The sequence below is a fragment of the Phyllostomus discolor genome, chromosome 4, assembly GCF_004126475.2.
Source record: "Phyllostomus discolor isolate MPI-MPIP mPhyDis1 chromosome 4, mPhyDis1.pri.v3, whole genome shotgun sequence".
In the NCBI taxonomy this organism is placed as follows: Eukaryota; Metazoa; Chordata; class Mammalia; order Chiroptera; family Phyllostomidae; genus Phyllostomus; species Phyllostomus discolor.
In genome coordinates, this window is record NC_040906.2 from 191751805 (window position 1) to 191765180 (window position 13376).

The 13376-nt window shown below is 37.6% G+C and overlaps 1 protein-coding gene across 1 annotated transcript; it reads left to right on the forward strand.

Moving 5' to 3' along the window:
- The first annotated feature begins 8509 nt into the window (after positions 1–8509).
- Positions 8510–10877, forward strand: GJE1 (gap junction protein epsilon 1). Its single transcript, XM_028510248.2, is given in 4 exon segments — positions 8510–8695; positions 9752–9943; positions 10486–10725; positions 10728–10877. Coding segments are annotated over 4 exon segments (720 nt in total). The 5' UTR covers positions 8510–8557.
- The last annotated feature ends 2499 nt before the right edge of the window (positions 10878–13376 follow it).

The following is a 13376-nucleotide window of genomic DNA, read 5'->3' on the forward strand; positions in this document are numbered from 1 at the left end:
ATTCGTCACAAGAATGCCTGTGATGATAAGGTCACTAAAGGTCACTAGACATTCACAAGACCTTTCACAACACCTTGAAAACTGTATTCCCCTAACACATAAAGCTGGAAAAATCATTCCTTCTGACACGATCAGAGAATACGTGGCAGTTTTACTTCATATGACTCATAAAACTCAAATTATAGTCAGTAGCATATTAATACAATCATTTCACATATGGTTTCCTATTTCACCAGCTCCAGTACATTTGCATACCAAGATCTGTATTAACATTTTAAAGATAAATTAGCACATCTTAGTACTTAATAAGTAGAAATTCATAGAAAAATGGACATTAAGCTTTCCGTGTAAAAGGGAGCAAAGGTGGTTTTATATTAGGTGTTCATAACAGGGCAATACATTAATCAGCTTTCTAGGGCTAAATTTGTCTCAAGCTCATTATTATTCAAAGCAATGAATTTTCTCTGGTAACTTGTCACAGAGGGAATAAGGAACGGAAGTTCTAATGATAGCCCAGAAATTGAGCACAGTTTTAATTCCATAATCTGGAGTTTATGCATATAAGACTAATTATATACACTAAAGTTCAATTCTAGGTGCATTTCATAAATTAAAGGAATGCTACGTGTACTGATAATACAAAATATGATTCAATGTACACTGAAGTTAAGAAGCAGTTCGAGTATTCCGCTTTGCCAAACATAAAACGGTCATTAATTTTCCCCACACTGAGGCAGGCAACAAAAGCATTTACACTTTCTCATTATGTCCCACATTGAAAAATTACAACAAATTTGTGACTTACAGAATGTACGTTGCAGAAATTGGGGTGAAATCGGGAATAAGCACAGACAAAAGAATAGTATTAAGCCTGGGCTTCTGAGTTTAACTCTCTATGAAATATTGTCACAGAAACCATTTGCTGTCCAATGCTTATCTCCCTACAGACACTTGTTTCGCAGCAAGCAAAAAATAAAGCTGGGCAACTGCAAATTTAAAAATTCAGTATTTTTCCATAAAGATGAGTATAACCCTCCAACCAATAAATCTAAAGGATCTAGTTACAGTGCATAATGCTAACTCCTTGTGATAAATTGAAATCACCAGAAAAATTGAGCATATGGAAAGGTGTCATCAGTGTTCAAGGGGACAAAGACGGATAGAATTTGGGAGGCAGAGTGCCACAGAAGGGGGAGCCAGAGGGAGCTCCGAAGATCTGCAGGGGGCCCCTGAACTTTTGACTGTACACTGATCAGCTCATGCATGAGGAAAATGTCCCAACGCCAGAGAAAGAAGCATCCATAAAGATCTGAAATATAAACTAGGCTGAGAGTAGCCAGTGCCCACACGCCAGAGTGAAAGACCTTGTGATACAATGTACACCCTGAAGAATACTCAGAAGCATATTACTTTAGTTGTGGTCCTAAATCTGCCCTTCAGATTACAAGTTAATCTAAACCCACCTGAACAATGCTTAAATCAAGCCTCAAAGGTATTTTACTGATTCCAGTAACCTGTCTGCATGCTAGAGCAAATTTTAACATGATTGAAAGAAAGGCAATAAAATACAGCAACCAAGAAAATATCAGTCATTCAGTTAAAAATTATCAGGTTAAAAAAAGCAGGAATAAATAACCTATAATGAGAAGAAAATTGATCATTAGAAATGGACACACACAAAAAAGACAGAAATGATGGAACTAGGGTAAAGGAAAATATTTACATGGTGGTTAGAGAAATGGAAAATTTAAAAAGACCCAAATTTAACTACTAGAGATGGCTTGGCTCTAGAAAGTTTGGCAAAATTTTTCTTAATGGGCTGGACAGTAAATATTCTAGAGTCATGGGCTACATGGTCTCTATTGCAACCATTCAGCTCTGATGTTGTAGCACAAAAGCCACCCTAGACAACACATAGATAAACAGGCATGACTCTGTTGCAATAAACAATGTTTTCCAGGAGGTGTGTGGTCCATGGGCAATGGTGCATGAAGCCCTGACCCAGAGATTAAAATACCAGAAATAAAAAAGTGCTGTAAATAGCATCAATTTCCAATGAAATCTTGTAGAGGAAAAGATCAGTGGAATTAGCATAATAACTACTTACAGTGAAACACAATGAAAAAAAAATGTAGATAGGATCAGGTAGATGCAGGACCGTATCAGGCAGTCTAGCATACACGTAATTGGAGTCCCAGAACCAAAGGGGAAGGGGACAGAAAAAATATCTGAAGAAATAATAGCTGATTTCCCCCCACCCCTATAATTTGTTGAAAACAAATTCACAGATTCAGAAAGTTCAACAAATTCCAAGCTGGGAAGAAAAACTAAGGCTTCAAGTTGTTAGGTTATTTTCTGGAGGCATTTTCATGACAAGCACTGATTCAAACAGGTTTGCTGATTTGCAGCCCGAGTTTTTAACCGACTTGGTGTACTTCCTCTCAAACTTGATGCAAGGAATCTAGTCTTTCAAACAGGAAGGAAAATCCTATTTATTGAGAACCCAGCTATATATCAGGTGCTGCGCTAGATGTTATTTCATATATTCTTTTATTTAATTACGACATCTCTTTTAGGTAAGAATAAGTTCCCCCATTTTACAGGAGGAAAAGCTTAAAGTCACAGTTAACACAGAACGCTTACATAGCAGAAAAAGACACAAACTCGGGTGTTCTGGGTTTACAGATCGTGTTCTCCTGTGGAACATGGCTATGTGGACAGACTATCTGAGAAAGAAATAAGGCAAATGAATTCTATAAGTAGAAATCATGTAGTTTAGAAATATTTGAAATATAAACTTACTCATAAAGGAAAATGAGGCCTTTGATTTTACCATTAGTTCAAGCAATTACTGTCACAGTACAAATTACTGACAATAAATTTCAGAGCTAGTACAATAGCTCCCGGTATGGCTATAATACTTAGAATCATGAAACCATAGAATTGTGAAATTATTTACATATTGTAGAATCCAGGCTATTTCTTTTGGAGAAGTGGAAATGCAACCCAGACGGTTATATCGTTTGGCTAAAATAACATCATTGGTTATTGACCCTTTCTCTAAGCAGTACCCAATTTCATTCCAGAAAATATAAATTATTCATGCAGAAAGACAAACACAATTTTGGCAGGTCAGAGATTTCAATGAGATGCGAATTGGCTAAGGATTTTGATTTATGACTTGAGGCAGCTCTCCAGATTGCCTTATCTTTGCTGCCCTTCTGTGAAACACACTATTTTGAGTACCTAACCTGATATCTATTCCATCCCATTCAACACTCATCAGCTGTCTCACGAAGGAGAAGGTGAATTCCTGAAACAATGCAAAGTTCTGAGAAATCAAAGAATGTTAAAGAGGAGATTTATATAGAGATCATTTCCCTGTTTTGCCAAATGTAAAATCAGCCAAAATAGTCCGTGACTGTATTCTGAAAGATTAAATATAAATGATCATTTTAAGCAAATCCTCAACAGTATGTATCAACCATATGCATACTTACATACATACATACATCCATACACACATACATACATAATGCAGGCACATAGGCTTTTCTGTAAGCTCCATGCAGACAGGGGCTACATTATTCTTGCACATTGCCGGCACCTACAGAGCAGTTGGGCAGCTGGCTCTGTAGGTGCTGAATATGTTTTGCTTGGATGAAAAAAAATGAATAAATAAGCACAAACACATAAAGAATTATAGCTCTAAAAGCAATACATGAAACTATATTTTAAAGTACTAATTAGAACAGATTATAAACAACAGGAATAAATAACATTTATGGATTGATTTTCATGTATGAGCCATTATGTGTAGTGTTTCCATACTTTTATTGCACTCAGTTCTGTCTTGGATTCTGCACAAAATTGTAGGTTTACCCCCTTTCTGAGTTGAACCACAAGTCTTAACTGTTTTTAATCTCAGAAATTTTAGGACACCAAGAATAGCTATTCAAAGACTACTTGTGACTTTCAGGGTTAAGAGTACTACTGGATGATAGTGGGGATAGATGAAGTCAGTAGTTCGTGCGCGCACGTGTGTGTGTGTGTGTGTGTGTGTGTGTGTGTGCTCGAAGTAGTGGTGGTGGACCTGAGCTTGCCTTCTTTCCCCTATCTGAAGTTAAAAGCTTTTTGCAAATTTAAGCAAGCAAGCTGATGTGGTTGCCTCAACTTTTAGGCCATTTACTCAGGAAATTGATGGAGATATCCTGGTCATTTTTTAAATCTTTGGGACTGAGGGAACAGAAGCTGTTTTTTTTTCTTTTTTCATTTTAGCTGTTTGTATTTCTTTTCTTTTTTATTGTTATTCTACTAAGTTGTCCTAATTTTCCCCCTTACCCTCCTCTGCTCAGCCCGCTGCCTGCTCCCACAGTCAATCCCCACACTGTTGTCCACGTCCATGGGTCATTCATACATGTTCTTTGACTAGCCCCTTCTCCTCCTTTCCACCATTATCTCCCTCCCCCTGCCCCTCTGGCCGCTGTCAATCTGTTCCATGTTTCCATGCCTCTGGTTCTATTTTGCTCATTAGTTTATTCTGTTCATTAGATTCCCCTTATGGGTGAGATCATGTGGTATTTGTCTTTAACTGACTGGGTTATTTCACTTAACATCATATTCTCCAGTTCCATCCAAGCTGTCACAAAAGGTAGGAGTTCTTTCTTTCTGCTGCATACTATTCCACTGTAAATGGACCACAGTTTTTTGAGCCCCTCATTTACTGATGGGCACTTAGGCTGTTTTCCAGCACTTGGCCATTGTAAATAATGCTGCTATGAACATTGGGGTGCATAGGCTCTTTCAGATTGCTGTTTCGGGATTCTGAGGGTATATTCCTCCCATCAGTGAAATCGCTGGGTCAAAAGGCAGTTCCATTTTTAGTTTTGGGGGGAAATTCTGTACTGTTTTACATGGTGGCCACACCAGTCTGCATTCCCACAAACAGTGCACGAGGGTTCCCTTTTCTCCACATCCTCGCCAATACTTGTTTGTTGATTTATTATTGATGGCCATTCTGATAGTTGTGAGGTGAAATCTTGTTGTGATTTTAATTTGAATCTTCCTCATATTATGATGTAGGGAGAAGTAGTTTTAATGATTAAATTTCCTTGAAGCATCCTTGGGGTTCAGACCTGCTAGTCCTCATTGAACAAAAGTTTATATCTTGGCATCTTAATAGACTCAGTAGAAAGGGTCACCTCTTCTCAAAAAAGATTAAACAGAGATAGAAATAAGAGAGGCTGTAAAAAGACATAAATTGTTCATATTCTAGCCAGCACAAAAGTTCTTTACATTTAAGAAGTGGTGACTCACCCTTGCTTAAGAAAAACATTAATTTTTAAATTGCCTTTAGTCTACATAAAAATGGAAAATTAAAATAAAATAATAGATGGTTCAGGCTCTCATTAACAATAGGAGGAATGTTCCCTCAAATGCTTTAATAATCCACATACAGCAACACTATGAGGCAAATACTATTGTCATCCCCCACCAGAGAGACAGATCAGAGATGGTAAATAATTTCCTTGAGATCTCAGATCAAGCCAAGAGGTAAAACCATGGTTCAAACACAGTTTCTCTGATTCCAGAACCTGTGGCCGTTAATACCATATACTCCTTCCTCCTCACACTGATGCCAAATGGGGGAGAACCATTAGCTGAATTCACTTCTGTGAAGTCTTTCGTGTTTCTCAAGCACTGCCCTGGCACGTATTCCATTCAGTTAGCCCTCTGCTTGGCCTTTCCTCCTCACATGAGACGTGGCCAGGAGTATGGGGTAAGGACCCAGTTCTGCAGCACTGGCCAGCTGCTGTGTACCCCGATAAAACCCCGAGCTCTTCACAAAATAAAAGAAAGTCTGAGCTTATCTCCCCTTTACTTCCCATGTTTTAGGGCCCCAGCAATCAGCCTAACAAAATTGCCATGTGCCCTATGGCCTACCAGTTAACAACAAGCAACCCACTCACTATCTTTCACTGCCTGGTTTTGCCACTTACTAAGAGTGATTTTGGATAAATTACTTAAACCGCCCCCCCCCCAAAACCTCATCTGCATAATAGAACCATAAGAGTGCATACTTTGAGATTTGTAAGAATTCAGGGAGATAATTTGTTTAAAACATTTATTAGCATATAAAATCACTCAATAAGCATAATATCTTATTAGATTTTTTATTATAGGAAAGTTTTTTTTTAATTTCTTTCCCAATCTGCCCTAGTAGAGTATAGTAGACTAGAGAAAGCTCTTAGGGAACAGAACTGTGACTTATTCATGGATCACTCCCCACTCTCCAGAGTGAGAAGTGAGAGTAAGAAGAACTGGTAAGATCTTTCTTGCAAGATTTCAGAATTATTATGAACTAATGACACAAGCGTGCTTCCTGCTCTTCCATTTTTGGAGTGAAAGTATCTATTGAAGTCATCCCACCCCTGTATCGCCATCATACATTGATCTTGTGTGGAAGATAAATTTTCCTTCTGTTTCACTAGAGTCTGGATTATAGGGAGCCTCATCTGACTCCTATTCAGATTGGCACGTGATACAAATAACAATATCCTGAACTTTAACCCTAACATTATAATTAGATGAGAGTTTTGACATCCTGGGATGAGGGTGAAGACGTGGGGGAGATATGAATGTATGTGATCAGGGGACACACTGTGTGTGGTAAGGTATGAAATTAGCTGCAGTTTTTTTAGTCCTGCACCCATACCCCTGCAATGTGCCTGCAAGTCCATTAAAAGGTAGAAGCTACTCCTTAAATCTGAGTTGGCACTAACTTGCTTTGCCCAATGAAACATTAGCAAACATGAAACAAGCAGAGGACTTTAAAATGCTTGCACATTAGCAATGGCCCTCTTTTTCTGCTTTTAGAACTTGCAACTGTTAGCATTTAAAGAAGCTCAGGTTGTTACCGTGAATAACAGCCCTACCAGTTGCCATACATGTCAGGTGAGGCTCGCTATTAATTGCTAACTTCTGTGGTGAGTTTACCTTACATTTTGGAAGGTAAAACTAGGCATACATCATTTATTTCTTAGCACATTAATGCATCTAAGAATAACACTTTCCCAAAAGAGATAAGCCAAGTCTGCCCTCCAACATAATCTTTGAGGTAATAAGAGCATAATTGGGTGATATTTTGGCCTCTTTCTGCCATATTCCTTTGTCTTACAACTCAGCCGGGTCACAACCTGTAAGGGGAAGACTGGTGCGATTTACTGGGTCTGTCATAGATACCAACAATGCAAATGATACTACTTTTTTCTCCTCTACACATGCAATTACAATTCAAGTTTATTTTGTCTCTGAAAGAACACAGGAAGACTGATGATTTGTTTACATGCCTGACACCAGTATGTATTTGTCTATGCAAAAATATTTATTGCTGTACAATAGCAGAAGTCAAAGCAGAATCCTTCCCGCAAGCCAGTGTTTGTTTTGGCTTTTAGACGCCCCTTTGAAGAACTCGGCACACAGCAAACCTGTAATTCTGTTTCTGAGGAGAGGAAAAATATTCAAACTCTCTTATCCGAGAGCTCTGAAGGATTATTACCTTGCTCATTTTTTATTTTTTCCCATCCAGAACAACACTGATTCAACAAGGCCACTGTCCCTTGGCCGTTGGTTACAGTGACATATGTTATGAGTCACTTCTCCTGAGGAGAACAGTGACGTTGCCTGTGTCACTACTTACACAGATCACAAACAAAACAAAGACGAGAAAGGCAGGTGAAGAAGGCAGATTTGATCCACCATTGGCTGTGTAACATTCTGGGTGGATGGAAGATATTAAGCAGATGTATCCATCTGAAGGCAACTACTCATCCTTCTCGATCCCTGCCGACCATCAGCACCCATAACGGTGTCTAGTGAATGATGTGTATCTAATGCAGGACAAAAGAAAGGGAGGAGGAATGGTTCACATGATGTGTGCTAGATCCTGGCTTTATTTTAGGGTAGATTAGCAGTACCCTATCTTTTTCCTCACAACAGAGCTCTAACTGCAGATTTTTCCATGTCTGTGGTACCCATTTAGCTGAAAGACAAACATAGCAGCATGTCAATAATATTCAGTAATGTAATAACTATCATAGCCTAGGTTACAATTTTTTAAAGTTCTCAGATATTAGTTCCATTCCATAGAAGTAAACAAGAAAGAATCAGGAATATTTTCCTTGTATGTTTTCATTCACACACATGTAAATTGAAGCCAAAAAAAATAAGCTATGACATGTTTGAGAAAACTCTAAGTTGGAGTTCACTGATTTGCATGTAGGCAACTCTCAGATAATTGAGAGCCATCGAGGGCTCAGAGCCCTTGCCCAGCTGGCCTCCTGCTTTGCTGGCACTCCTGCCTGGCTGGCCTTGCTGACCGTTGATTGACCACATGCCCCAGGATTTTGTTTCCTTGTTTTTGTTTTGTTTGGGGACAGAGATAAGAAAGTTGACTGGGGCCCCAGAGATCTATGGGAGAAAAAAGACAGAAAAGAAGGAGGAGGGGAGAGAAATGTGCAGGGGTAAGTGATTCCTGCTGTAAAAGTCAGGACACAACATGAGTTTGATCCTGGCAGAAGCAAACTCATGTCGTGACTCCTGGCAAGGCGGGTCAAGAATTAACCTCCAGGGATGCCAGGGTACCCTCTCCCGAGACACGTCTCTAAATGACATCAAAAACTTCTATGAAGGATGCGTACATATTATAAAAGAAACTGTATGGGTCCTGCCTGTGTATTTTAACCTGATTTTTGTGAATGTTGATGAATAAATCCCTCTACATATGGAGAACACTACAGGGTCCAGCGGAATCAATGCCTGCTTGAGTGTGGTTGGTCGGGGAATGATACGGGCATGATAATTTATAGTTTTACTGTGAACATTTCACCTGAAATGTCATGTGGTATGCTTTGGTGTGATCTTGGTATGTTACAGAATTGCATGCTTATGCTTTTGTAATAAAAGAGTTAGTAATAAAAAAGGGGCATAATTTTTGCCAGACCTTGTATATCAACCACATACCTTATTTTTGGACCAAAGGTGCACGTAGGTTTTAGAGGAAGAAAATAGGAAAAAAAAATGAAACAAAAAATGTGGTAAAGTATTTAATAACATAAATAATATTTCACCAATGTAAATGTAAACAGAACTCAACAGCATCATTAACAACCATTTTTCCTCCCAAATTTGGAGGGGAAAAGGTGTGTCTTATAGTCTGAAAAATATTCTGAATTTAAAACTATAACTAGAATATTTCAGGAAGTACTTTTAGCTCCTGGTGTTTTAAAATAACTCACTCTCTCACAATTCAATAAAAAAGTAGAAAATATACTGTAATGACAATTAAATAAACATTATTTAGTTGCTAAGATAGTACGTATGAGTTTAATATTGGATTCGTTTTTTTACTTTCCCAAAAGAGATTCTAAACATTCTAAGATTTTCTTAATTTTATTACAAAAGGATTAGGGATATCCAATGAATTTCAAGCTTTTTAAGTATTTCCAAAATCACACACTTGATTAGCATCATGACACTGTTTGACAGTCGTATCTATATTTGCAGAGTAAAAAGGGGTGAGGGATCTCATAATGCAGGATTCGCAGTGGGCTTGATGATCTCTAAGGTTCTTTCTTGCCTCAAAACTTCATGAATCTTAATTTTTTTAAATGTGACAATGCAAAAAATTCTATAAAATATCCTCCTTTATCATTTGTTTTCAAAAGATTTTTTCCTCCTAAAACTGTAACAGGTGAAGCCTCCAACTGTGACTGGTCAATTCCATACCCTTTTCTTGGGATCCATCCAAATGTCCCTTTGGGTGCTAGGCTCCGTGGTCTGTGGAAATAAGGTGTTGCACTTCAGCTGTGATCCCCATGAGAGGGAGACGAACCACTTCCGCTACAACCAGTTCAGGCCAATCACCCCACAAGCAGGTTTTCCTGTGTGCCCATAAACCTTCCTCTACACCACACAAAATTTCCTTTTACATGTAAGTTAACATCATAATAAGATAAAGAATACCTTAACAGATATTGTTTCTAGCATTACTACTATTTTTTTAACTAGCTGTTTATTTCAGGTAAGTTCATTTGAGCGGGTTGAGAGTTTCTTCCAACCCCAACGTTCTATTATCTATTCATGTTACCAATATAATTATACTGCAGGCCTGTGATTAGAAAATGGAAATCAGGTAGCTACTAAAATAAAGTCCTTCATCATTATTAGTAATTGGTAGGTGATGATACTAAAATATGACTACATTTTCACAATTACTAAGATGGTTAAAGTTTTAACCATCTTATTAATTAAAAGACATGCTAAGCATTACTATCTTCATTATATCATTTTTATTGCTTCTAAGACTTAGAAAACTTGGAATTTTTAAGTTGGCTTCTCTTGAAAATCAGTGATTTTTAAGAGTATTTTTGGTTATATGTTGACATATAGATATCAGAGATATTAGATATTTCTGACATACTTTAGGTGTTCTGGGCTTTACAACTAGTGGTTGTCCTGGTCCCTGGTGCTACTTTCCATCTTCACGCTGCATGTAACAGCATCATCAAGAACACCTTCTTCAAAAGCCCATCTACACTGATTTATATCCCATCTGTTTTATTAAGAATTAGTCTAGAGGTGATATCATTTTGGCTTCAGATTCACCTGTTTGGTTTCCAAATCAAACCTCTCTAACTATGTGATACTGGATCTCCTGAGGAAAAAAACTGACTATTATAAAATGCATGGGGCCAGAACACTTTGAGAAGACCAATTTTCTCATTGCAATGTATACATTTACTGTAATTACAATGATATTATGTATTACTGAGGTTTTTGAGGTTGTATTTAGATTATGCTTTCTAATTAAGCAGTGACCCAAAGGTTGATTCCTTACTGTCGTGCCACCGATATTTAGCCATCATTTTAATTTATTTTTACCTTATTCAGTGAGTATCTCAATCTCAAATATAAATATTTACTCTTTAAACTCAATGTGTCTAAAATTTACGTCTCATCAGTAGAGGATGATGAGAAAACTTAGGAAAAAAAGAGCTGTGTTAGCTGATGGAGAAAAATACAATCTAATGATTGTAATTAATTGGATATTTTGCCCCTCTACTCCTAGAATGTATGCAACTGAGAAAGGGACCTTGAGTAACTTCTATTCCTGAAAGGAGAGATTAGGAAAATAACAAAAAGGTGTAGGTCTTCCAGAAAGAAAGAACTGTTGTTGTTGTTGTTTTTCCAGACAAAGGATGATGCAATGGAGCAAAGATGAAATACAAGAAGAATATATTGGTCTAAAGAGCCATTAAAGTCAAGTAGTAGTGGTTAGCTTGACAGGCTGTGAAATGAAAGTACCTGAATTTTAATGTTGAACACTCATGCTTACTGGCTGTAACCTGGTACAAGTCACATAAATTCTATTTCTCACTTTTCTCATCTGTAAAATAATGAAAATGATAATACTAACTTTCTCATAGGGTTGTAATAAAGATTAAATAAGTTGATATAAAGCACCTAGAAACATGCATGACACATAATAGATGCTCAATAAATTCTGGCTACTTATTATTAACTTTTTTGTTGCAGAGGTAAGGTGAAACAATTCCTATCTGGTGACCTTGATCCCCAGGCAGTGAGTACAGCCTTTGACCAAGGCAATCAGGGCAGAGGGTCTGGCTTGAAAAGAGTTGAGAAGGCTTGAAGAATCAGGTGCATACCGGTGATTCACCAGGGCACTGTTCCTTAACCCTAGATATGCCACTAAAATTTCTTGAAAACATTTTCAAAATACTGATATTTAGGATCCAACCCAGATCACTGAATTTGAATGTCTGGTGGTGGGACCTAGATATGAATCTTTTTTTAAAACTTCTGAGATGATCTTTAAAGACAACCACAGTTGAGAATCAGGAAATGATACAAGAGAATAAATAAGAAATCATAAGAACAGAGAAAAGAGATTTATGGTGATTCGACTCTGCTTTGCTTCAGTAACTTCTCTATCAACTCAGCGACTTCTGACCAGAAAGTCAGGATAGTGGCCATCAGAGGAAGAAATCATAATGTCTTTGTTCGTTCAGGCTGCTGTAACAGAATACCACAAACTGGATAGCTTATAAACAACAGAAATGTATCACCCCCCAAAAGTCCCACATCCTGATATGATCACATAGGGCATTACGTTTCTACATATGAATTCGGTGGTGGGGAGCACAGATACTCACTTTGTAGCTAATACATCCTCAAGTGGTAGTAAACATGTTGCTGAGATTGGAGAGAATACAGTACGCAGTTTTTTTTCTGGGTGGGAAAAAAAAAGGTTCCAAAGTAAGGTGGTGGACTCTGCAAACAAAAATAGACAAAGGACATGGACTGGGGATAAAATAAGGACATAAAGCAGCTCCTTCAGGGGTTAGGACACTTTAGTGTTGATTAGAGAACTGTAAACTGGAAAATTTCAGAGCTTAAGATCTTGTTTCTTGGAAATGATGTGATTTCAATGTAAATAATTTTAAGATGAACTCTCAAAAATATGTACTAAAACAAAATAAAGAAATAATGAAGGGTATTCTAGGAGGTAAATAAAGTGAAAGATGATAGTATGGGACAGAGAAGAAAGAAGAAAAGAATTGAAGTCATTGATGCTAGAAGGAAAAATTGATGCCTACAATGTTATGAGTCAGTAGCATTGAGCAAGAACTATACCCGGGCACCTTCTCTGTACAATGACAAGGTAATGGATGTCCAAACACTTTGCAAAACTGTTCATCACTTTCCAAAAGTATATGATTTACAGATTATTTATTCACTAAAGTATACACTGTCCAATTAAGAAAAAAAAATTCAATTTTCAAGTTGAAAAAAATCGCTGGTTACTTTATCCAATGTGTCAATATAAAAGAAGTAATTAAAAAATTTAAACACATCATCTCTCATGCAAGAACTGAATGTACAGTGTCTAAGATTAGAAAAGCTTCTGATAGGCTGTTAATATATCTGAGGAATTGGAAGCAACAATTCTTGAATGATGCCGAGGGCAATTCATGCCTTTACCCTTTTTTCCAATCAACAAACATGTTATTTTTGTTTTTCCCTTTCTATCCTTCCTTTAGCCACAAAATTGGTGAGAGCCATGGTGACCAATAAAAAAAAACAAAACACATACACACACACAAAAAAAAAACAAAACAAAACTTCCCTCCTTCGCACCAGCAGAGAGCGCTGACTAGTATCTCTCAGACTTTAAACGCCAGGAGCCAAGCACACTGAGATTGTTCCTACTGGGAATCCGTAGTTGACTTGCTGTTGCTGAGCAACGGAAGAATGGGTGGGACTCGCCATGCGCGCCTTTGCGCCTGATCTCCGCA